Genomic DNA, 27004 nt, shown 5'->3' with positions numbered 1-27004 from the left:
TTAGACAGTATTAGACAGTATTGGACATCATTAGACATTATTAGACAGTATTGGACATCATAAGACAGCGTTAGACAGTATTAAACAGTATTGGACAGTCCTAACAGTATTAGACAGTATTAGACAGTATTGGACAATATTGGACAGTATTGGACAGTATTAGACAATATTAGACAGTATTAAACAGTATTGGACAGTCCTAACAGTTTTAGACAGTATTAGACAATATTAGACAGTATTAGACAATATTGGACAGTATTGGACATCATTAGACAGTATTAGACTGTATTAGACAGTATTGGACAATATTGGACATAATTAAACAGTATTAGACAGTATTAGACAGTAGACAGTGTTAGACAGTATTATGATGGAGTGATCATGTATTAGACAATATTATGATGGATTGATCATGTGATAGACAATATTAGTCAGTATTGGACAGTATTAGACAATATTGGACAGTATTGGACAGTATTGGACATCATTAGACAGTATTGGGCATTATTAGACAGTATTGGACAGTATTAGACAGTATTGGACAATATTTGACATCATTAGACAGTATTAGACATTATTAGACAGTATTAGACAGTATTAAACAATATTGGACAGTATTAGACAGTATTATGATGGAGTGATCATGTATTAGACAGTATTATGATGGAGTGATCATGAGTACAGTGGAAGACATGGAGATAAAGTGACAATGAATTCACCTATTTGTTTTATTGAAGAAGTACAACTTCTTTTCATAGCTGCTCATGAGTACAGCGAGTGAAACACAGACGTCCCTCTGCACTGCCTTACAAGCGCCTGAAATAAAATGTCGTAATTACAACAAAACAGGAAAATGTAGAAGAAATACAGTTCTGTGCTGCTCTCTGCGGTTTGTTTTTACTAGGAAGTCTTGGGATTGGCACTTATTCAAGTTTCGTTTCTCCCTCCACACACACACACACACACACACACACACACACACACACTCATTACGTGGCTCAGATCAGTTTCGCTTTCTCGGAAACCATGTGCTTCTGATTCTGGCTGTTCCAGCAGCTCAGCACATCCCCACCGCAGTCTCACCTTCACACAGCTCTGTTCCTGCTTACATCCCTTTCACTGCTCTACATCACAACATTTAACTCATCAGGTTATTAAACAGCTCATTAGTTAGTATTCATTATTATACTGAACTGCTAAATTAGTTGTGGTGTCACCACTGACCACTGAAAACACGAAAACATGACATGGTAGGAAATTAAAAGGAATTTGGAAATTAAAAGAAATTGGGAAAATAATAACATGTTAAAAATCTATCTATCTATCTATCTATCTATCTATCTATCTATCTATCTATCTATCTATCTATCTATCTATCTATCTAGCACATCCGTTGCTAAAATCGTTTCGTCAGTTGTTGTATTAATTTTAGGCATCACGCGATGAAATATGTGAATCATAAGGAAAATAGCCGATGTGTTTGGGACTATTGTTATCTGTGTTAATACGACAGTTAACCAGCTAAGAAGAAGTATATTCTATGATCTATGTTTATCTATGTATAAAACTTTATTATTGTGACACAAGACATTACAGCACAGTGGAATTCTTTTCATCACATATCTGAGCATTGAAGGTACGTGTGAGCAGGGACATGTAAGGGCTTTGCTCAGGGTCCCAGCGGTGGCAGCTTGATGGTGTAAAAAAATCTTTTATTTTTGGAAATATCCAAAAATTTCCCTCAAGGTTTCTTCCTTATATTGATCACCTCAAACATCTCTGACTTGCTCATTAGGGTTAAAGTGAAACAATTATCAAATGTGTAAATTTCTCCATAAAGCTACTTTGCTTTAAGTGCTGTACAAATAAATGTGAGTTGAATTGGCGACTGTATGACGAGGAGCTGTGAGCTGTTTAAACATAGATGAACTGCTTTTCACTATTATGTTTCACGTCCTATGAAGACACATAATAGTGAAACTTTTGCTTTGCATCTGTTTCTGTTTCTAAATAAAGATATTGACATCGCAAGTACAGAAAAGAATTTGATGAGTTTCAGCAGCCATGTGTTTACAGTTTTTTTCGATTGCTAAAACACTAAACCCCATTCTCTGAATCAAATGTTCAGTGAACTAAACCAATTTGTCAAATCAGACACTCTTTTGTCAAATCAGACACACATTTTGCACTGTGATGCACTTGTGCTGCAAATTGGTAAACACACGCGGCAAACAGTAAACACAACTACAACACAGTTGTCATCTGTAAAACACAATGACTCAAAATTGAACACACTTGTTTCTAATGATGTGATTAAACCAATTGCCCAGAATATAAGCCAGTTCAGAGGGCACAGGTGTGTTGGGTGGACGTAAGAATGGTTGGAAACAATCTGAGAGGCAGAGGAAGAGTAAGAGTAAGAGGAGGAGGAGGAAGAAGAGGAGGAAGAGGAGGAGGAAGACCAAGAGCAGTCATTTCAGATGATATTCGAGCAACAGTCATAGACCATGTTCTTGTTCATGGTATGACAATGAGGGAAGCAGGCCTATGAGTTCAACCCAATTTGAGCAGATTCTCTGTGGCCACCATTGTCAGGACATTCAGAGAAGAAAACAGGTAAATGTTTCTTTTCATTTCGGTAATTGAAACTTTACTGTATTCATTTGAGCCAGTACATATCTTTGTCAACAGAAAAATGACTGGGGGGAAATAAGCATTTCTTGCTTTCTTCCCTTCTTGTAGAATTGCAAGACTACAACATGCGGGTGGAAGGACTGGTATGTTCTCCCAACAGCAAGAGGCTCTCATTGTTGATATGGTCCTTCAAAACAATGCAATCCACCTGTGTGAAATACAGGAAAGAGTTGTTGAAGACAATGCAAACTTTGAAGGAATGAACAGTGTCAGCCTTTCGACCATTGATCGTGTCCTCAAACGCAACAGGCTACGCATGAAGAAAGTGTACCCTTTGTACCCTTTGAGTACCCTTTCAGCGCAACTCAGAACGGGTCAAAGAACCACAATGTCAATATGTACAAGTAAGTGTACACTCAGACACTTTCAGCTCTGATGCTTACAGTACAATTCTATGCTACTAGCCAACCGTTACTGTAAACTGCCCTTTATACTAGTGTAGGGTATGTAAAAACTGTAAGGTGTGTATTCAAATACACTTGCAGAAGTTTGTCTTTCTGTATCACTTACTACTGTAAACTAATTACTGTATGTATCCTTTTTTACATGTGTACAGAGTGTTTGAACTGGATTCCATGGAAAGGCCCCATGAATGCATTTTCGTTGATGAAGCAGGGTTCAATCTGGCAAAGAGGAGAGGGAGAGGCAGGAACATAATTGGCCAACGTGCCATCGTGGGTGTCCCTGGCCAGCGTGGTGGCAATGTCGCCCTTTATGCAGCCATAAGTAACCGTGGGGTTCTCCACCATCATGCAACCCTGGGGCCATACAACACTGAACATCTTTTAACCTTTCTGGGTGGTCTTCGGGATGTTCTGCTTGAGCGTGAGCACCAGGATTATCAGCAGGCAGTGCATGCTGTGTATGTGGTGGTTTGGGACAATGTCAGCTTTCACCGGAGTGTCCGTGTACGTGAATGGTTCAATATCAACCAGCAATTCTTAAATGTTTTCCTTTCACCATACAGCCCTTTTCTAAACCCAATCAAGGAATTTTTCTCTGCGTGGCGGTGGAAGGTCTATGACCGAAACCCATATAACGGGGTAAGTCTTCTAGAGGCTATGGAATTGGCCTGTGGTGACATAGGTGTGGAATGTTGTCAAGGCTGGATCCGACACACCAGAGGGTTTTTCCCCCGTTGCCTGGCAAGGGACAACATTGCCTGTGAGGTGGATGAAGTCCTCTGGCCAGACCCAGCAGGAAGACGCAACGCTGAGGCAGACTGAATTGTGTAAAACAGACTTTTCAGTTGCACAACATTTGAGTTTATTATGCTTTTCATTTGTAATTTTCTTTGACAGTACTAAGTGATGGTTACTGTAATATTTTCTTTATTGCAAATGGCATTTACGTACTGTGTATACAGTAACAAACAACATTTTCTTTAACTACATGCCCTGGATGCTGTGTTCTCCATTTTTTTGTGTTGTGTCTAATGATTGCTCCATAGTGTTTATATATTGATGGGTTGTGTTTATGATCTGAAAGCATAGTTTGATTTTGAGGAAAGGTTAAATAGTTTAGGAGTGAGTGTTTTATTTTGCCAGAAGAGTCAAAGGTTTTGGAAATTTAGTTATATATATATTTGGTTTTGTGTTTACAGTTCTGAGAAAATGGTTGACTTCAAGAAATGTGTTTTAGCAAACGAGAAAAACTGTAAAAGTCATAACAACTGTTTCCCCTGTTAAACCTGTAACAGGAAGAAACATGATAAGTTGAACATTACAAGACAATTAATCATTATGCAGTATTTAGAGCAGACGGCGGCAATGTTCAGTTAAAACGAACCACTGTTGTTTTCCTTACCACCTCCCATTTTTGTTGGTTGTGACACTTATATTTACATTTCCACCATTTGGCAGACACTCTTATCCAGAGTGACTTACATTATCTCATTTTTTTTGTACAACTTAGCAATTGAGGGTTAAGGGTCTTGTTCAGGGGCCCAACAGTGGCTTGGTTGAACTGGGATTGAACTCACAACTTTCCAATTAGTAACCCAACACCTACACCCTGTGTGCACAACCTAAATGAGTTATATGATTCTGTTTATTAGTCTTGTGTCAAATGTAATTTCATAATTGAGATATGTTACAACCCACGCGTTTTACAACCCACCCGTTTTACAGCTGATCCATACAAACAGAACCCTGATAGAACAGACCCTGCTCTCCTCTAAACCTCTAGTACAAATTGACTTAGAAATGGTTCTCAACAAAATCAGAATTTCACTTTTAATATTTATATCAGTGTTAAAATACCTTCTGATTTTAACACCACACCAATTTTTATTTTTATTATTAATTCAATTCAGTTCAATTCAATTTTATTTGTATAGTGCTTTTTACAATTGACTGTCTCAAAGCAGCTTTACAGAACATAAACATAGAACAAAAGGTTAATATAAAGAATAATATAAAGATTAATATAATACAAAATTCAAGATTAATATTAGATATATTTAAATGTGTTTGCATTTATCCCCAATGAGCAAGTCTGAGGTGACTCAGGTGACTGTGGGGAGGAAAAACTCCCTAGAATTGAAGGAATGAACCCTGAGAGGAACCAGACTCAAAGGGGAACCTCATCCTCATATGGGTGACACTGGAGGGTGTGATTATAAATATACAGTCTGACAAATGTATTGATTGTATTATGATTGTTGATTATTACAATCATTATGTTTTCAGTCATAACTTTTCTTGATGCAAAACAGCAGCTGCAACGAAATACTTGGAATTGCACTCATATTTATCTAAGCAGTAATATCCATCTGCTCTGTCTGCAGTTCCTCCCATTCTAGACACTTCCTAAGTTTCTATTCTAACCTCAGTTAGGTTTTATTATCACTCCGGAGGGAGGACGCGCACTGAAGAGAACAGCCAGAGAAAAACGGGGTGGGGCTAACACATGCGCATTCGATGATGATTGGCTGTCGACTGGAGGTAGGACGAAGCACGATAATCCCGCGTTTTGATTGGCTGCCGTATCCTGCAGCCTTCCAGGTCAGTAACTGGTGTTTCATGCTTTAGGTTTAAAACATAAAGAGATTATAATCGTGTTACAGAATCCTGGTGAACAGCTGGCTCGAGTCTCTACTTGTCTCTATAATAACCTGTAGAAGATTTTTAATAAGAACATTTATAGTCTTATTCATTCTACACTCAGGACAGAATCCGAAGGCTTTTTTGTAAACAAAGGTAAGTTATTTTAGAATAAAAATATATTATTTGGTATTTTATTGTATTATTTGATTATATATTATATTATGTAATCTAATTTTTCATATGTGAAAAGTGCATGCAATTTGCTTCATTCAATATTTCCATTAAAGTTTAATGCTTTGCACCCAGCTATAATTATATAAACTGCTGGAGAGGAAAAAGAAAACAGATTGCAGGAAAAGTGACTTGCATCAGAATTATTTATTTGTTTGTTTGAAGATTTTCATTTGTGTAACTGTCACTGGAATGTGTGTTACAGCTCACAATGGTTATTAAATTTATCATAAGTGTAGCATGAAAGGTATAGAGGACTTTTATTCTCTCTCTCTCTCTCTCTCTCTCTCTCTCTCTCTCTCATAACCGTTTATGTACATGGGATTTATTCAGTAAATACTTGATGCGACATTGAAGCTTATCACCAGCTTATCGTTTTATTAATCCTCTTTATCTCTTGTTCTTTACAGCCAAGTCTAACACTGCTTTTTTTTTTTTGCTTCTGATTGTTGGAGAATTCACAGAGAGATCAGACGTTGAATCTGTGGACAAGCAGATATCTGAAAGTCCTCTCTTAATAACTAAAATAACTTTAAAATAAGATTTTTCCTTAGATGAGAAGAAAAGTCGATACAAAAAGAGAAATAAAAAAATTGGCTAGTCCAGAGTCTGTATTTTTAAAAAATGTTAAAAACCCAGTTTTGCACACAGTTACAGGGACGTACAGTACAGTTGACAGAGACGTCGACGATCTCCGCTTCTAAGGTTAAGTTTAGGAGGACATTGGGTGGGTTACAGAATTAGACATTATGCTGAATGCAGTGAACAGAAGGGAGGGAGAAAACTTACACACAAACAGAAACAAACAAAAGAATACAATGTAAGTGAATACTAATAGGGCTTCCTTACCTTCAGGTATTTAAAGTGCAGAGTTACATATTCTGGATTTGTTAAATGTAATCCAAGCTTCATGTGGTGAGGAGGAGGTGTGTGTGGTGTGAGCAGGTAGGCAGATCATCAGGAGAAACTGTTCATTAGTCTTGTGGTTGTATGCCTTAGAATCACTTTCCAGTCATTCTGAGGTCAGTATCTGGCGTGAGTGAGGTCTGTAACGATGCTGAGGGTTTCTGCAGTGGTTTATTTGCTGTACTTGTACCAGATGCAAAGCCGCTACAGTTATGAACTGCTCGCCTTCTGCAGTATTTGGAAGTCTGCTTAGAAAAGGAATGCACTGTTTTTGTATAATGGCAAGTCTGGATAGAGCAAGTGGGATCTCCTGTAAAGTAGATCGTTATGAACTTCTCGCTCTTTCTACTGCAGTGCTCGATATGATGCGGTTTGGGGGGGATGCACGCTTCTCTTTCTCTTCTGAATTCAACAATGATTTCCTATCATCTGCTGACAATAAATGAGAGGTCGTTGTCAGAGCACCATTCAGTGAGGGCGGCTACTTCCTCCCTGCAGGTAGTCTCACATTGAGATCGGTGATGGAGTTGAAGTCATGTACTTGGTGAACCAAAATATCCTTTGATTCTGCTTTTCTTCTGCTGTTTATTAGTCATTTTGTGTTTCCGGCCCTCTGTGTGTGTTATACTTTATGAAGTATTGTGGGGTGCTTACATGCAAATAAACTGTACCTGAAAGTCGTGTGTGGTCAAGCAGCACACTGGGCTTGCTGATCGATTTGTTTTGTCCACCAGAGTGTTATGTAGTATATGTGGTTTAGATTACTGTCAATGCTTCAGTGATGAGAGGAAATTGTCATCCTTGAGGTGAGAAAGAAAAGCTATGAAAGTAAAAGTTGATCTATCAGTTCTCAGAATTGTTCTCATCTAGTGAAGAATTCAGATAGAAAAACAAAACCTTCCGGAATTTTCTGTTATGTTGCGAGTTCTATTCACTCAAATTGAAGGTCACTCAAATGTAAATAAAATGATTTAATATGAAAATGACATGCATTAGAGAAAGAAAGCCTGGAAAGAAGGAAATGGGAGCTGGTTTTTGCTACACACTACATGGATTTATACGGATTATTGACTCTGTTGGTAGATGGCGCTTTGGTATCAGCTACAACAGCTGGACTCAAGATACCTGGAGCAGATCGGTCAGATTTACAACGATGCGTTTCCCATGGAGATTCGTCAGTACCTCAGCCAGTGGATTGAAACCATTGACTGGTGAGAAATGATATGCTAGACATTATCTCTTTATCACATGACTTTCATGTGATGAATAACATTGTGTATCTTGGGAGAACATCAGAAAGATACCGTTGAGAAGAACAATTCTGGGATAAACCTCTATTTGTTTGTTCAGATGTTCACATCTATGGCTAGTTGACCGTTCACATTCCTCTGTTGAAGGAAAAACAGTTTGATAATTAAATTAATTGTCATTATTCTGAATCAGATGTTTTATACCAGAGAAGATCTTTACTGTACTATCATCACGCACTCTCTTTGATCGTCACTATCATCACCACACTCTCTCTTTATTATCATTACAATATGTTTTTGGCCAATATATATATTAATCTGACCTTGGCCATTGATTATACTCATCATTATTATCATCTGGCACAGGGATGGTGTAGCCCTTGATGAGTCCCTAGCGAGGCTACGTTTCCATGACCTTCTCAGTAAGCTGGATGAGCTTTACGGCCGCCTGAATCCGAGCAACAACTTCCTCCTTCAGCACAACCTCCGCAAAATACAACGTAACCTACAGGTGCAGTACCTACACAGATAAACATATCCCATCAGATCAATAACTAAAAACAACTTCTGGCATCATTAGTGTCCTTCTGCTTTACAATTACAAACAAGAAATGTTCATTTTTCCTTGTAGGAACACTTTCAGGAAAATCCAATGTACATGGCTATGATTATATCCAACGCCCTGAAAGAAGAAAGAAGTATTCTGGAGATGGCCATCAGAACACAGGTACAGTGCATGTGGTCATTTATTGTAGTGGTTTTATATTTAGTGATATAATGCAGCATCACTTTTTATGGTGGATTGGAGGTCTGTGAGATCTGTTAAATTGGTGCGTAATGTCTGGCAGTAATAATGTTTTTGCACATCTACAGTAACTGTATAATTTCTGTGTATAAACTCAGAAATGAAAGTATTTCAAGCAATGTTCAACTGGTGCTAACTTGGATTTTGAAGAAATTTGCATTCTGGTTTTAAATGAAAAAAAAGTGAAAAATATATTTTCCAATAAGCAATGACAATGTATGTCAGGGAGGCAGTCAGGACCAACATGCAAAATGGTGATGGAGGATCAGGAGAAGAGACTTTAACAGGCACAGGTAGCAGGCAGTGGATAAGGGGAATGAGCACTGGGGAAGAAAAACATAAACGACCATATGGCAATGAGAGAGTGTAGGCGGTGTGTTTATATACAGATGAACATAAAATGGTGAATGCCCCAGGAGCACTTTGTGCAAGATGGCTGAAGTGAAGTCATGGAGTCGCAAACCTGGGAGTCCGCTCTGACAATTTAAATAATAAAAATTTTTTCAATTAAGAAAAAAAAAACAGCTCAAAACCACACGCTTCACCTTCACCAAGACCAGCCATGTTGTTCTTTTCTCTAGGATAATACAGACTCACCTCAGGGCAACATTGTGATGGAGAAGCAGAAACAACTGGACAACCAGGTGAACGAGCTGAAGAAAAAAGTGCAGGTAAAACACAAATATAACTTGATTTTACTGAACAAATATCACTTTGCAACTGGGGGAGTAGTAGCCCAAGCGGTTAAAGCTGTGGGCTGTTGCTTGGAAGATCAGGGTTCAAGCCCTAGTGCCACACTGCCAATCTGCCACTATTTGGCCCTTGAGCAAGGCCCTTAACTCTCTCTGCTCCAGGGGTACTGCATTGTAGCTGGTCCTGCACACTGACCCCAACTTTCTCAGCTGAGATATAACAATAATTCTGCTGTAAATTAGGTGTTATTTTTCAAAGCACTTTTATCATTGGTCTAGATAAGGGTGTCTGCCAAATAGTGTAAATGTAAATGTAGCCCACTTCCCTTGTATGTGAACCTCTCCTGTATATAAAAAATACTGAAAAACTTTGTTCTGTAGGCAGGAACATTGGCTTTCCTAATATTTGTGTGATATGTGTGCGAATAGAAATCAGAACAGGACATTCAGACTCTGGAGGACCTACAAGATGAGCACGACTTCAAGATGAAAACTTTACAGAGTAGAAGTAAGAGTTTGTGTTTTTAGTGTAAAATCATTTGAAAATAAAGTGTATAAGGCTTTGTATACAGTGATACCTCGAGATATGAGTGCTTTGACATACAAATTTTTTGAGATACGAGCTGTGATTCTACCACATTTTTGCCTTGATATATGAACACATTTTTTGAGATACGAGCATCCGAGCCGCCGCCGCCGAAACAAAGATCCCCAACAACCCAGTGTGCTCTGTTAAAGCCGCCTTTCCACTGCACACGTCAAACGACGGCCGATAAACAGGAAGTCATTCATTTCCTATGGGGAGTCACAAAGGGGCTGCGTGAGGTGCCGACCATCTGCGGGTCCGTAATTTTCGGATTCCGTTTTGAGTGTTGGATCCGTTAAAAACTCTGAACTTGTGCGACTACACCGCATCTGATATGCCGACCGGACAGGTTTTTATTAAAACGACCGGCAGATGTTAGTGAGGAAAGAGTGACAAAAAAGGCAAAAACAAGTGAAAAGAAAAGCGATGAAGAAAATTAAGCAAAATTAATGTAAAGAAAACAGAAATTGTAGCAATTAAGTTCAGTTAAGTTAAGAGAAATCAAGCATTGCGTTAATTCTGGCAGGCCACGTCGTCAAGCGTGCATCAGCATCAGCTGAATCAGCTGTCCACGACAACCAGTTACGACATCCATATTACCCGACAATTTAAATTCCCATTCATAGAGCTGCTCTAGCGCTTCGCTGCTGCTGTGATTTAAACTCCCTCCTCCAACCCCGACTCCACCATGCCGGAACCTGTGTTCATTATACCAGTTACACATAAATCTCCACATATTTTTCTCTCTCTCTTCCTCTCTCTCTCTCTCTCTCTCTCTCTATTTAATTATTTATTTATCCATTTATTATTTTCCTTTCCTATTTTTAACTCTATGCATGATTAATGTTCAGTTATACGGGGGGGTCTATTCTATTTTCTAGTTGCTGCTCTTCCTGCTCTAAATGAAGTTTAGTTAAGTTCCATTTAAGTGTAAAGTAGCATTAAGAGTGCAAGTAAGTAAACGAAAGTGAAAGTGTAACTCCTCCTAACTCCCCCTAACTCCTCCGCCTGTTTACTCCTCCCTCAACCTCCGTGCGCATCTTCCGTAAAGTAAAACCAGTTTATTTTTTTAACATTCTCTTTTATTACTGTATGTTTTTATACAATATTTGTCATTTATAAATACAGGTACTGTACATTTTTCATATTCAAAACACAAACAAAACAACTGGAGTGGAATTTTGCGAGCTGGAACGGATTAATGGGATTTCAATTAATTTAAATGGGGAAAATTGCTTTGAGATACGAGCAATTTGAGATACGAGCAAGGTCAGGGAACGAATTAAACTCGTATCTCGAGGTATTACTGTATATACAAAGTTATAATAACTTTGATCATCTAAGCTGTGATGTCTCCACTGTAACAAGAAAAAAATCACAAACCCTTCTGCTTTACTTTATGGACCTGACTTTGAGAACCATTATTACATAAAAAATACATATTACAAAGCCTTATTTAAGCGTTCAAGCACCGGAGTCAACTCTGACCTAATGTGTTTTATGGGTGTGGAAAAGGTTTTGTTACAGAAACAGGTTTAGGGAGACCTGAAGCTTGAGAACCGCCGATATAAAGCATTTGAAACTAATTGAACGAACAATGAATCTAAATAGATTTGGATGCATCAGTCATGTGATGTGATGAATCATGTATGCTTTGTGTTTTCAGTGGAGGTTGAAGTAAATGCATCTATAGCAAAAGAGATTCAGATGGAGCAGTTGAAGATCAGAGATATATACCTTAATCTGAACAGAATGAGAGAGGTAAGCCAATGCTAAATGCGGCTGCTTGCTTTTCATCCGTTAGTCGCCTTTATCCTTTAGCCCAGTAGCAGACAGCTCTATTTTTTGGTTCAATTGCCAAACAGCCCCTCGATGATACATTTTTTTTGGCAAGAGCAATGATGGAGTTGATGAGTTGTGCAGGAATTTTCTGAGTGCATTTGCATTAGCTCTACAAATATGATGTGGTTATATGCTTTCCAGACCACTGGTGAATGTTTTTTTGAAGAATTGGGTCACAAAAAGTCTTTAAAAAGCAGGTGCACACATGTACTTAATGCTGTCCACATGCGATTAGATCATGCAGGATACATGTTAATGAACTTACAGGTTCTTTGCTTATAGTACATTTGAAGGCTAGGTTAGGTTGTAACTCCTTAGAAAACAGGGAATGCCTGCCCAAATTGTCAGCTGGCACTTCCAGACTGAGGTTTCTCCCTTGGTCTAAGTCTGCACTGTGCAGTGGATCGGTCTGGAACTGGTAGTACAGTGTTGGCCTTTTGATGGGGAGATAGGATCCCAGGATCACCAAGCTGCCACTGCTGGGGCTCTTGAGCAAGTAACGTCAATTGCTCAGTTGTATAAAGGAGATAAATGTAAGTTGTTCAGGATAAGGGTGTCTGTCAAAATGTGGTAAATGGAATGTAGTGCTGTTTAATAATTACCTTGAGTGTGGTCACCTTTTCCTTTAGGCTCAGCTGCATCACCTCTGTAGAACCTTGAGTAGTTATGCAGCCACTGATTGAACTAGGCCTATTGCTGCCATGGTGATGACACCAGTCTCTTCGTGATGATGCTGCATCCCATACTCTGAGTTCTCTGCTCCTCAAGCCTGTGCTGCTGTCAAGCAGTACTGGGTTCCAGGGGCTTCCTGTTTCTGACCATCCTTTTCTGTGATTGGCCAATATTGTAACTCTCTTGCTGGAGAGGAGTAATGCTCCCCACCAGGATCCTTTGGGGATTCCTGACATTCTTACTTGACTTAGCACTGGCCTGATTTTTTTCTTCCTGACCTGAGTGATGGCCATTTAGGAGCTGTCTAACTTGATTCAGCCGGCTAAACCAATCCAACTTCTGCAGCAACATGAAGCTGCAAGAAAGAGGCATGCAAAATGCACTCGCACTTTTATTTGCTAATAATACTTGTATAAAAAGTAAAATACTAATAATTACTCGTAACAAAAACACAGGTTTGTTGGTTAGCCATGGAACTGGCTAGGTGACAGTTCGGGTATTTGTGACAAATCCAACCAGCTTTGCCACATACTGTGTGTCGCAACATACCTTACTAACAGTATACACTTTGTCTGAACAACAAAAGACATTAAACACATATGCTACAGTATACCTTTATGTGTGATTTATGTGTATGTGTATCTGCAGGTAGTTGTAAAGGACTTATTAAATACACTACAATTAGCAGATCTGACCCAGAGCACACTCATATCAGAAACGCTTCCAGAGTGGAAGCAGAGGCAACAGATAGCTTGCATTGGTGGCCCTCCAAATGCTTGCTTGGATCAGTTACAGAACTGGTGAGGTTTTTTTGAACACATGTACATTTACACTACAGTTTGAAAAGTTTGGAATCAACAGTCATTAATCATTAATCAATCATTTTTAAAAGGTTTCGAACCCAAAGGATCATACCAGAGCGGCATAACCACTCCTGGATCTGGTCAAACATAGATTTAAACTAAACTATCTGTAGCAATAAGATATATATATTTTGTCTACCTACTCTTGTAGTTTCCATCATCTTTCTGCATACATTTGACTTATACAGTAAGTAAATCAGTAAAAAAAAATGTTCTCAGGTTCACAGCAGTGGCAGAATGTTTGCAGCAGATCCGTCATCAGCTAAACACGCTGCAGGAACTGGTGCTGAACTTCACTTACAAAAACGACCCCATCGCTTTGAACATGAGCTCATTGCAGGAGCAGATGCAGTCGCTCTTCAAAAATCTCCTCATCAAGTACGTCACTTTTGAGGGTTACACAGTCAGAGGTGGAATCTGACAAGGTTTTGTGGTCAGGTTTATACGCTACTGCAGAATGTAAGTGCATGTGTTGTGTGTTTCAGTTCCATTGTGGTGGAAAGGCAGCCGTGCATGCCCACGCATCCGCAGAGACCACTGGTGCTAAAGACTGGTGTGCAGTTTACAGTTAAAATCAGGTAATTTTTAGACATGAATGAACTTTTGCTCAAGAGAGTTTATTTAACTATAGACAGAGTCAAATAAACGGTGGGTCAAACAGCAACAATCAAAACTTAGATGAATGAGATGACCACAGATTAACTTTAACACAATAATCTCAAATATCTGAAGCTCAGCTGAACACAACAGCCAACACAAATGACTACAGGTTAACTCAAGTGACCATTACAGTTAGGTCAGGAGAAAACAATGAAATGAAATGACCACAGGTATCTCAAATGTTCAACATTGTCAACTCAGATGTATGACTCAACTCAAACTCTGATTAACCCAAAGGAAAAACACTCTCAATCTCAAATGACCGCAACTCAACTCAAATGTACACCAGTGAGCTCAACTGAACACTACATTCAACTCAAATGAACAACTCAATTAACTCAAACAACAGAGTTAACTCAGAAGAACAACTCAATTATGTCTCAATTAAACACCACAATCATCTCAAATAATCATGTATTTACTCAAACACCACAAACAACTCAAATGATCATATATTTACTCAAACAAACACCACAATCAACTCAAATGATCATATACAGTATTTACTCAAACAAACACCACAATCAACTCAAATGATCATATATTTAGTCAAACAAATGATCAAATGATCATATATTTACTCAAACACCACAATCAACTCAAATGATCATATATTTACTCAAACAAACGCCACAATCAACTCAAATGAGCATATATTTACTCAAACACCACAATCAACTCAAATGTTCATATATTTACTCAAACAAACACCACAATCAACTCAAATGTTCATATATATGCTCATACAAACACCACAATCAACTCAAATATTCATATATTTACTCAAACACCACAATCAACTCAAATGATCATATATTTACTCAAACAAACACCACAATCAACTCAAATGATCATATATTTACTCAAACAAACACCACAATCGATTCAAATATTTTACTCAAACAAACACCACAATCAACTCAAAAGTTCATATATTTACTCAAACAAACACCACAATCAACTCAGTTGATCATATATTTACTCAAACACCACAATCAACTCAAATGTTCATATATTTACTCAAAAACCACAGTCAACTCAAATGATCATATATTTACTCAAACAAACACCACAATCAACTCAAATGTTCATATATTTACTCAAACAAACACCACAATCAATTCAAATGATCATATATTTACTCAAACATCAGAGTTAACTGAGAAGCACAAAATTGAATTCAAATGACCACAGTTCTCTAATAAACATTCAAATGTAATTCAAATGTTCACAGGTTAACCTAACTGAATAGCACAATTATTATAAGATATAACTTTATTAAATATTAAAACTGCTTTACAGTACAAGAGAAATAAATATAATGAAATATAAATTCAATATTCTACATTTAATTTGTATACAATAGTACAAACAAAGGACAAAATGGTATGGTATGATATTAATGCACATATTTTATTATTATTGCATATGATGGCATCCTGTCAGGAGTTATAGAGGAGGAGTTATTTACTCAAATAACCACAGATGAGATAAAAACTACAACTTTTTGCTCTATTACCTCTACACGGAATATCATGGTGTTGGGAAAAACTTTCACATTTCAACAACAAGGGCAGCAATAACAACAACATTTTCCCTTTTCCTAGGCTGCTGGTCAAACTACCGGAGTTGAACTGCCAGCTAAAAGTTAAAGCCTCTTTCGATAAGTACGTTTCTATGCTGAAATACTCAAGTTATCTGTATTTATTAACTATAATTTATATTTTGTAGTTTTAATTATTGCTGTACTTTATTTTCTGCTTAGGGATATAACAGAAAAGAATACAGCCAAGGGGTAAAAATTTGCACTTTGTACTTTTTGGTAAGCTGAATAATAAATAATGAATGTTTGCTAATTACTTTAATCATCTTGTAATTCAGATTCCGTAGGTTCAATATTTTAGGAACCAATAGTAAAGTCATGAATATGGAGGAATCCAGTGGCTGCCTGTCTGCAGAGTTCCGGCACTTGGTATGAGTGGCACAGTTTTACTGATGAACTGTGGATTCTGAAATTTTAATGACTATTTCTGTAGTAACTTTCTAATAATAATGTTTTTCCTTATTTTATTTTTTTCATACAGCAACTGAAAGAACAGAAAACAGCTGGAAGTAAAACAAATGAGGTTGGAAAATGTATATATATGTGTGTGTGTGTGTGTGTGTGTGTGTGTGTGTGTGTGTGTATTTTGTATGTTATTTCATTTATGAAGAATAAATTGATTTATAAATTGATTTATTTTATACTTTTATGCTTTTATTAACATACTCTAAACCAAATCAATGTTTATTAAGAAACCTTTCATGTAAAAATTAACAATAAACATACAGGTTTACTGACTGTAGTGTGAGTTCAATTAATTTTAAGAATTATTTATTTATTTTTACACATTGCCTGATATTGCAAGGTTGGAATTAAGTACAGAAAAACTGTAATAATTCCTAGGTTTTATTAAACTTGCTATATATTTAATTCAGACCCATCACCTTGTGTTTATGTACATTTTTCCTCTCATTAAAAGGACCTTTAGCAATAGAGTATTTGAGGATCAATATAAAAATGTAAGGAGTAAAAAGTTTTTTTTTTATCGTTTTCCATTTTAAAATACTTTAAAACAATTTACTTGATTAAAGTTCAAAAATAATGTATATAAGTAGAGTAATGAAGTTATCCGGCAGTGGCTTTGAAAGGCCACTGTTGAAAGGTTCTGTGAGGGTGATTATTTGGTTAAATATTATAAATTAAAGATAATACAAAGTTTGTTTTTTTCCTCCAGTCTCCTCTTGTCATCACTGAGGAACTTCATTCCATCAGCTTTGACACTCAACTCAAGCAAGCAGATGTTTCCATCGATATAACGGTAAAAACACACACACACACACACATTACAGTGCATATCTAGAGTGTAGAGCAGGTTGAGAATCGAGTTCACCACTCCTGTGTGTTTGTGTATAAATGCAGACCACCTCACTTCCTGTAGTGGTAATATCTCATATCAGCCAGATGCCGAGCGCCTGGGCCTCCATCCTCTGGTTTAACATGCTCTGTACTGACTATCAGGTAAGGGACATTTTCCCGGTAGCTCTGTCTATCTATCTGTCTGTCTGTCTCTCTCTCTCTCTCTCTCTCTCTCTCTCTCTTACCACAAATAAAAATAAACTTTATTTCAGAACCTTGGGTTTTTCCTGAACCCTCTTTTAATGATGTGGGGAGACCTGGCAAAGGTTCTGAGCTGGCAGTTTTCCTCGATCACTAAGAGAGGTCTTAACACGGAGCAACTGAGCATGCTCGCAGATAAAATACTCGGTGAGCTACAGATACACCTACACAGAACACATACATTTCCTAAACTGGAAACCACAGCAGAAATACAAAGGTATAGAAAGTTTGGGAACCTAAAGAAACTGAGCGTATACCTCATGAAACGGCACTGAATCAAAGTCCAGTGACTGAGCATGTGGGAACGCCGATGGCCGTTGACAGTTGTAGCCTAAGGGTAGCTGTACCCTTTGAAACCGGATCTGTGACGTTCCACGCTGTGACGTCAGCTGTAATTAAAATTAATGGACAGTTCAATAGCACATGTTTTAGGTCAAATAAAAATAAGTATGCGTTTTTATGCTGACTTTAAACACTCTGGATGCTATTTCTAAAAACGTCTTGATAAAAAGTTTAATATTTAGTTTTAAATGAACAAACTCAAGGAGTCATTTTAATAGACATCCAGTATATTGATACCTTATTTTATCCACAGCGCTGCACAATTCTGGATTCTAACCTGTCCGATCATCTGGCATTAATCAATTAACATTAATTAGCCGCAGCTCTGACGCTAGCAAAGATTTATATTAATGCGCTCGTTCTACATGATAATTTCTATAGCAACAAATTCGCAGAGATGTACATGGAATACACTTCAAATTTGAAAGTAAATCCTGTATAAATCAAATAAACAGAGTATTTCATGTTCTATCCTCATGTCCGCAGGTCCTGAGGCTCAAGAAGACCCGAAATCTCCGGTCTCCTGGAGCAAGTTCATTAAGGTGAGCGGATTAATGCGGTTTATCCACATTCACTATAACTCTGTTCCAGTTCTGCTTTGTTTCTTTACATCTTTGTTTGTTGTACTTTTACACTGATAAGGTTTCTGATGAAACGAAACTTATCGAGCATGACATGACGGATGACAGATACAGACCAAACAGCTGGGTGTGGTTTAGAGAGAAACATTTCCCCAGACTCTCAAAAGCAGCAGGGCATTCATGTACAAGTTTAGCAAAACATTAATAAAGAAAGAAATGAAACAAGCAAGAAATATTAAGAAATATTATTTCTTCATGTTTCTCTGCTTATTTCTAAGATCTTTCTCATCTAGTGTCTAATGTTTATGCGTTTGCTTTGTTTTATTTGATCTTCACTCTGACAATAGTTCATTTGTCCCACAAAAGCACTTCTATAAAATAACCTGACTTTATAAGGCTTTTTCAAGCTCTATGGAAGAGGTGAGATGACTTTATTAATCCCTCATAGTAAGAGATGACACAGCAGTGACCTCAAAGAAAACCTAACATAAGAAATACACAATAAAATATCGTCGCTGTCGGGTGGAAACCTCGTATGTCCAAATTTGGTCAATTTCATATTTTTTCACATATCGATGCTATTGGTCAGTCCCCACGTGGGTCTGTTATTTTTACAAGTTATTAACCAATCTAAAGTCTTGAAAATAGCTTGAGCACAAATCTCATAACTCCATTGGACACTTCAACTGTCCACCTCTTCGTCACTCTGCGGGAGAGATTCGCGGCATATTTCTCCTCAATAAGAGTCGCAACGAATCAACACGTCTTCTGAGGTAAATGTCTTCAAAACACTGGGCTCAAAGAAAAAAAATCTTGACCCCCGCTAGTTCTGGTGCTCGTCTGAGGACAGGAATTTAGCGCAATCCACTGCAACGCAGACTAAACCTTGTGCACTGCAGATAAGGTACGGCCTTTTTTTAATTTCCTGAAAAATAACGGTTTTGGAGATATGAGGATTCCGCCCGACAGCGACGATATATATATAAATAATAGAAACAATGAAATCAAATAAACATGTGTGTATGTATTATACATATGCTAGAGTACTATTCATATACAACCCCTGGCAAAAAGTATGGAATCACCCCTCTCAGAAGATGTTCATTCAAATGATTATTTGTGTAGAAAAAAAAACAAGCACATACTGTATATGCCACAAAACAAATTTCACTCAATCCAAACTTCTGGCTGTATAAAACACAAAAATAAACAAAGAAAGATAACTATAGTCAATTACAGCTGTTTTTACAGATCAAACAGAGGAAAAAAATATGGAATCACACAAATCTGAGGAAAATTATATGGAATCACCAAATAAAAACACTACTAGTACTTTGTTGCACCACCTCTGGCTTTTATAACAGCTTGAATTCTCTGAGGCATGGATTTAACTAATGACAAACAGTATACTTCATCAATCTGTCTCCAGCTTTGTCTTGTTGCAGCTGCCAGATCAGCTTTGCAGGTTGGAGCCTTCCTTGTCGTGGACCATTTTCTTTAATTTCCACCACAGATTTTCAATTGGATTGAGGTCCGGACTATTTGCAAGCCATGCCATTGACATTATATGTCTTTCCTGTAGGAATGTTTTCACAGAATTTGCCCTATATGACACGATGCATTATCATCCTGAAAAATGATGCTACCATCACCAAACATCCTTTCAATTGATGGAATAAGAAAAGTGTCCAAAATCTCAACATAAACTTGTGCATTTATAGAAGATGTAATGACTGTCATCTCTCTCATACCTTTACCTGACATACAACCCCATATCATTAATGATTGTGGAAATTTGCATGTTTTCTTCAGGCAGTTGTCTTTATAAATTTCATTGGAACGGCACCAAACAAAAGTTCCAGCATCATCACCCTGCCCAATGCAGACTCGTGATTCATCACTGAATATAACTCTCATCCAGTCATCAACAGTCCAAGATTGTCTCTCTTTAGCCCACTGAAACCTTGTTTTTTTCTGTTTAGATGTTAATGATGGTTTTCGTTTGGCTTTTCTGTATGTAAATCCCATTTCTTTTAGGCGATTTCTTACAGTCCGGTCACAAACATTGACTCCACTTTCTGCCCATTTGTTCCTCATTTGTTTTGTTGTGCATTTTCTGTTTTCAAGGCATATTGCTTTAAGTTTTCTGTCTTGGCGCTTTGATGTCTTTCTTGGTCTACCAGTAGGCTTTTTTTTTTTTTCCAACCTTTCCATTTGATTTGTACTTGGTCCAGATTTCAGACAAAGCTGACTGGGAACAACCAACATCTTTTGCAACATTCCGTGAAGATTTACCTTCTTCGAGAAGTTTGATAATCCTCTCCTTTGTTTCAACTGACATCTCTCGTGTTGGAGCCATGAGTTATGTCAATCATCTTGGTTCAACACATCACTAATGTGTGCAAGCACTCTTTTTTAACTGCAGACTAATTAGCAGTTGTAATCAGATACAGGTGTTTGCTTTAGAAATGCAAAGTGCCTGGTGATTCCATATAATTTTCCTCAGATTTGTGTGATTCCATATTTTTTTCCTCTGTTTGATCTGTAAAAACAGTTGTAATGGACTATAGTTATCTTTCTTTGTTTATTTTTAAGTGTTTTATACAGCCAGAAGTTTGGATTGAGTGAAATTTGTTTTGTGGCATATATGTGCTTGTTTTTTTTCTACACAATTAAACATTTGAATGAACATCTTCTGAGAAGGGTGATTCCATACTTTTTGCCAGGGGTTGTACAACCGAGGACACAAACTTTTGAGCAGACTCAGGCCAAATTCACACATATACGAATCTTTACGTAGTTTTGCTTTACAAATTAAAAAGTCGCCCCTTAATTGTACGTATCAATTTCTCTAAACTAGAATTCATTCATTTCGTATCTTTTTTTTTTTAAATTCAGACGTCATCCAATGAGAGAGGAGTTGCTTTCTGGCTGTGGCTTGATGGAATCCTGGACCTCATTAAACGATGCTTACTGAATATCTGGAATGATGGGTAAGAAAACAAGAACATAGAACAGGTTCTTATGTTGACGCTGAATTCAGTCTGCTGTAACTGTGTACTTTCACGTAACAGTTTATCTGCAGATCCCAGACTAGTTAGAGTAGAGTTTCTGAAGATAACAGACTGCATGGAGTAAACCGCTTGTCTTTATATGTGTTCAGGTATATCATGGGCTTTGTTAGTAAAGAGAAGGAGAAAATTCTGCTTCAAGACAAACGTCCAGGCACTTTCCTCCTGCGCTTCAGTGAGACATGTAAAGACGGAGGCATCACCATCACGTGGGTGGAGCAGTCCCTGAACGGTAGGGTTGGTAGCTCAGCTTGTGGAAAGTGATATACTCAAGACTTGTGGAATAAGTTTATCTGAACCCTGAACAGAAACATATTAAAATAAAAAAAATATATAATTATTATAATAAAAGGAATAATTCTCTTAGTATCGATTCTATTTTTATGACACGGACAGTCAGTAAAGCATTTCACTACATGTTGCACTGTGCCTGAACACCAGGGGGACGTTCTGGCAGGCTTGTGTTATGTGCTTTTGTTTGTTTTGTGTTAAAGTCTCAGCCCCGCCCTATGCTTAAAGGTGGGGTGATGCACAATGTTTAAGAAATGCTTCAAAAAACTGAGTCGGGCCGACAAACAAAACAAAAGTGTAGCCAATGAGCATAAAGGGGCGTGTCTTGTCAATATGCAGCTGAGAGAGTGTTCAGTGCGAATGTGTGACATTAGCAGAAAGCGATTGAAACATTGACATGGAGGATAAAAACAAAAAGCGAAAAAAGGCTTACGATAAGGCAAGCAGCAGGACCCGTGTTAATATAGGATCAGCTTTCCAGCGCTGGAGAGAACTGAACGTCTTCCGCGTGAAACGGAGCTAAACCTTTCACGGTACAACACACAGTACTACAAAAACACATTTGTATTACCATAGTATTACTCATTGTGTTCATTTATTGATAAAAATATCCCCTCGGCCAGCTGCCCCAACAGGTTCCGCCATAGTAGTTGCCTGGGTTACGTATGTATGTGTGGGGAGGAGCTATCAAAACAGGGGTGACACCCATTTGGGTTAGGGGCGTGTTTGTTTTCGTGATTTCAAATGTCAGCTTTGGCTTTTAAACATCGTGCACCCCACCTTTAATCCGTTCTGCCTCTGCACCCGTGTTCCTTGTATCTCAATGATTGTCCTCTGTATATATACCTGTTGTCATGTGCTGGTGGTTTGCTGAGTCCTTGTGTTTGAACTCTGTGTTTGTTTTATTATCTCACATGCTTTATCTTCCCCAGTGTTTTTGTGTTTGCTGTTTTCTTAATAAATTCCCTTTCTTTCGCCTTTTGGCCGAACAACATTATACGGCTTAAACCACGCAGACACCTGACCGTCACACATTTGTTCTGTTCCTGCAAAGTCAGAACCACACAATTGTACAGAAAACACATGACCATTTGGCGTGATTAGTGATGTAATATAATCAGAGTAAAGAATGTCGTAGCAGTGTATAATGACGTAGAGACAACAAACATTTTATCAGATACATCTAACGTATTCTGTCGTGTGAAACGCAGGTCAACCTCAGACACACTCTGTGAAGCCCTACAGGAAGTCGGATTTAGTCAACCTCACTTTCCCTGACGTCATCCGGAACTACATGTTAATGGACACGGAGAACATTCCAGAAAATCCTCTGCTCTACCTGTATCCGGACATCCCAAAAGACGTCGCGTTCGGCCACTACTACAGCAGCACATCAGACGGTACACACACTCGATTTATCGCTTTAGCCTTAATATACCGTCAGAGGTGGGTAGTAACGAGTTACATTCACTCCGTTACATTTACTTGAGTAAGTTTTTGAAAAAAATATACTTCTAGGAGTAGTTTTAAATCACTATACTTTTTACTTTTACTTGAGTAGATTTGTGAAGAAGAAACTGTACTCTTACTCCGCTACATTAGGCTACAATGATCTCGTTACTTTTCTTTTTACCTCTTTGGTATTCTACGCATCAATTTTAATGTTTAATTTTGACAGATAGAGAAACTTCCGCTAAGGCTCTACCACGTGACTGTGTTTCACCAATCAAACGTAGTTGTTCAGTCTCGTCACGTTACAATACTCAATCTCAGCGGCGGGACGCGTTAGTTAGTGACACAACAGTTTTGTTCAGTTTTTTTATGCTCAACTTTACTCAGCGCCGCAAGAGCCGACAAACAGATGACGTCAGACGTGTCGTTTCTTACAGCGCCGAACACACATACAGTTGAGGCCAAAATTATTAGCCCCCTTATGAAATTAGACAAAACTCTTGATTTCTCCATGGAAATGACCATTAACAACAAGTGTTTTATAGTGTATTTGTTTCCAAAATAACAAAGACAAAATCTCCACTAAGTTTGATTAGGATATTTAATTGAAATAGTGAGTTGAAACAAGAAAGGGCAAAAATGAAATGTCCAAAATTATTAGCCCCCGGTCATTAATAGTCAATAGTGAACCCTTTCTGAGCCACAACTGACAACAACCTCTTAGAGTAGTTCTTTACTAGGTTGGCACAGGTTTCCTGAGGGATTTTAGCCCATTCTTCCATTGCAAATTGCTCCAGCTGGTCCAAATTACATGGCTTCCGAGCATGGACATTGACTTTGAGCACTCACCACAAATTCTCAATAGGATTGAGGTCTGGGCTCTGTGCGGGCCACTCCAGGACCTTGGTTTTGGTATCCTTCAGGAACTGTTGGACCAATTTCGATGTATGCTTTGGGTCATTGTCTTGTTGGAAGACCCAGCGTTGACCTAAGGCTAGACTACGAGCAGATTTCTGCATATTATCCCTCAAAATGTCAACATAATTTTCTTTTTTCATGATGCCATGCACCCGAACAAGGCTCCCTGTGCCTGAAGCTGCAAAACAGCCCCACAGCATGATGCTGCCACCACCATGTTTAACAGTGGGAACTGTGTTCTTAGAGTTGAAGGCCTCACCCTTTCTTCACCAAACATAAGCAACATCCATGTGCCCAAACAGTTCCAGTTTAGTCTCATCAGACCAAAGCACAGACTCCCAAAACTCATCTTTACCTTTCAAATGTTCACGGGCAAACCTCAGTCTAGCTGTGATGTGCCGCTGTTTGAGTAAAGGGGTTCTTCTGGGACGATGGCCCTGAAGCCCACCACGATGAAGAGCCCTCACAACTGTGTTCCTTGAAACATCAACTCCAGAAGAGGCCAGGTCAGCAACAATCATCTTGGCAGATGTCCGGGGCATCTTGCTGATATCTCTGACTATTTTCCTCTCCAGGGTTCTTGAAATCTTGCGCTTACGACCACGCCCAGGTTTGTTTCTTACAGAATTTGTCTCCTTGTACTTGGCAATGATGCAACGTACGGCGGTTCTAGACACTGTGAAACGCTTGGAAATGGCAGTATAACCTTCCCCCTTATCATGAGTCTCCACTATCTTCTTTCTGAGCTCAAGACTGATTTCCTTTGTCTTTGGCATGGTGAGTAAAAATAGTCTCTCCCAATAATGTGTTCAAGTGCCCTGTTCCTTGGAGTCCTTTAATGCTGATTGAATGCCCAGGTATTGTTAGGAAGCCAATTGACTGCACAGGTGTGGTTTGAAAACTGATTGATTAATTTGGTGTGTTTTGAAAGCTGATTGATTAATTGGGTGTGTTTTGAAAGCAAATATTCACAAGGGGCTAATATTTTTGACCACCCCATTTTCACTATATTTGATTATAAAGCAAGCCTATAAATGTATTTTATATTTCAAAATGTACCAAAAGCTACTAAATAGCACTGGTGAATGTTTGATTATATCAAGTTTTATCAATGCTACAAAAATTGGAAAGATCTTTAGGAAAATGTTCCAAAATTCCTGGGGGGCTAATAATTTTGGCCTCAACTGTATTTAAAGGGATAGTTCACTTAAAATGAAAATTCTGTCATCATTTACTCACTCTCATGTTGTTACAAACCTGTATAAATCTCTTTGTTCTGATGAACATGAAGGAAGATATTTTGAGAAACAAAAACAGCTTTGCAACCAGAAGCTTTAGTTTACCTGAAACTAAGGAAAGTACTAGAGGCTTCCTGAAATGAATTAAAGGAGTAGAGATGTATTTCATTATTATTGCCCTTTCATCAAGGCATCAAATGTGCAACAATCACAACACAAAAGAAATGAAATGTGTGTGTGTGTGTGTGTGTGTGTGTGTGTGTGTGTGTGTGTTTCCTTCTGTTGTTCTGTCACTGGAGACACACACACACAGTTTATGAGAATTTATGGGCTGCCTTGTTCTAGTTCTGCCTGGTAAAAAAGTATAAAGGTTTGGAAATTTGTGTTACTTGTGCATATTTATTTTTTATTTATTATTATTTTATTTATTAAGTACTTGAATTTACCTGAATTATTTTAATTTAAACTATTTTGTAATTAATTAATTTTAATTTATTTTATTGATTGGATGAGCCATAATTTGCCTAAAGATTATTTTGTATTTTTGTCTGTCTGATTGTTGTCGTGTTAAAAAAATCAGACGTTACTCAACAGTTACTCAGTACTTGAGTAGTTTTTTACTCTTATTCAAATAATTATTTGGATGTCTACTTTTTACTTTTACTTGAGTCATATTATTCTGAAGTAACAGTACTTTTACTTGAGTACAATTTTTGGCTACTCTACCCACCTCTGTATACCGTCTGTGATGTGTTGACTGGAGCGTTATATAAAAATCAATAACCTTGACACCGTTAATGATTTCAGCTTCAGAAGACATGGACGTGGATAAACCGTTTGCCCCGGATCCTTACTTGCAGAGACGGATCATTTCAGTGTCAGAGTGCGTTTGGTTAAATATAACCTCAATAATAAAAGTATATTGTATGATAAAGCAGATTTCTTTTTAAGATGAATAACTGTTGCAATGCTTTCTTTCACCTCTGCAGCCCAGAAGGAAGACTTCAGAACAGAAACCTACCTTTGAGTCCAGAGGATTTCTGTGTGCTGCAGAGCATTAACAAAAACAACGGCATGGATGAATTGGTAATAAAAATGTACTTATACTCTTCATTTACAACAATAAGATGCTCTACTGTACATCTGTTTGTATGAGTTTAAAATGTTTAAAACACCATCTGTTTCAGAGGCTTTTGTAGATGAAACAAAACGTCACTGTATTGCTTTAACGCTGACTGATACTCAATCTGTCCTTTCAGGTTTAAAGGAAACCTACATGCTGATTTTATTTTATTTTTTTTCTCTCATCAGTGTGAAAGTTTGCCGCAGTAAATCTGCAGCAGCGAACGCTCCCATCTTCGTCCTCCATCTTTCCTGAAAGAGAAATTTAACATGTGTGTGTGTGTGTGTGTGTGTTTTATGGTGAATTTCTTGAATTGCACATTTTGTAAAAAATCATTATGTACCAGAACTGGGTGAAGAGACAGACAGAATTTTCCTCACAGCTTTATTTAATATTGTACATCTTAAAGTAATAATACAGACTTGTAATTTGAAACAGTTTCACGTGTTCACACAGCTCATATTCTGAACCCGGTCACATGTTCACAAATAAAAATATACTATACATATATATGCTGCACATACTGTAATGCTTAAATCATCAGTTTCTTTAAATCCCGTTTGTTCACTTTTCCTTCGTA

The 27004-nt window shown here is 37.8% G+C and overlaps 1 protein-coding gene across 2 annotated transcripts; it reads left to right on the top strand.

Annotated features, from left to right (window-relative positions):
* Nucleotides 1–5721: 5721 nt before the first annotated feature.
* On the top strand, nt 5722–26934 carry LOC132850464 (signal transducer and activator of transcription 1-like). Of its 2 annotated transcripts, XM_060877081.1 has the most exons (24): nt 5722–5894; nt 7962–8089; nt 8495–8639; nt 8760–8855; nt 9515–9604; nt 10055–10133; nt 11878–11972; nt 13374–13525; nt 13808–13966; nt 14074–14166; nt 15856–15915; nt 16014–16043; nt 16130–16220; nt 16333–16374; nt 17026–17109; nt 17211–17309; nt 17420–17555; nt 18237–18292; nt 21230–21324; nt 21495–21634; nt 22905–23093; nt 26109–26184; nt 26291–26387; nt 26613–26934. In XM_060877081.1, exons 2-24 carry the CDS (start codon nt 7962–7964, stop codon nt 26631–26633), a joined length of 2253 nt encoding a protein of 750 aa, XP_060733064.1. In that variant the 5' UTR covers nt 5722–5894; the 3' UTR covers nt 26634–26934. The 2 variants fall into 2 exon arrangements, with proteins under 2 accessions (XP_060733064.1, XP_060733063.1); XM_060877080.1 differs by lacking the exon at nt 5722–5894 and having other exon boundaries at nt 26561–26934.
* Nucleotides 26935–27004: the final 70 nt, after the last annotated feature.

The sequence above is a fragment of the Tachysurus vachellii genome, chromosome 8 (genome assembly GCF_030014155.1).
Source record: "Tachysurus vachellii isolate PV-2020 chromosome 8, HZAU_Pvac_v1, whole genome shotgun sequence".
NCBI lineage: Eukaryota > Metazoa > Chordata > Actinopteri > Siluriformes > Bagridae > Tachysurus > Tachysurus vachellii.
This window is presented reverse-complemented; position numbering and strand designations above follow the sequence as displayed.

Excerpts from the sequence above, each read along its gene's own strand:
- LOC132850464 (XM_060877081.1), top strand. The coding sequence starts at position 7,962 with ATGGCGCTTTGGTATCAGCTACAACAGCTGGACTCAAGATACCTGGAG. Across the intron at positions 18,293-21,229 it reads CCTGGAGCAAGTTCATTAAG|ACGTCATCCAATGAGAGAGG; the intron begins GTGAGCGGATTA and ends TTTTAAATTCAG. Across the intron at positions 23,094-26,108 it reads CTACAGCAGCACATCAGACG|CTTCAGAAGACATGGACGTG; the intron begins GTACACACACTC and ends TAATGATTTCAG.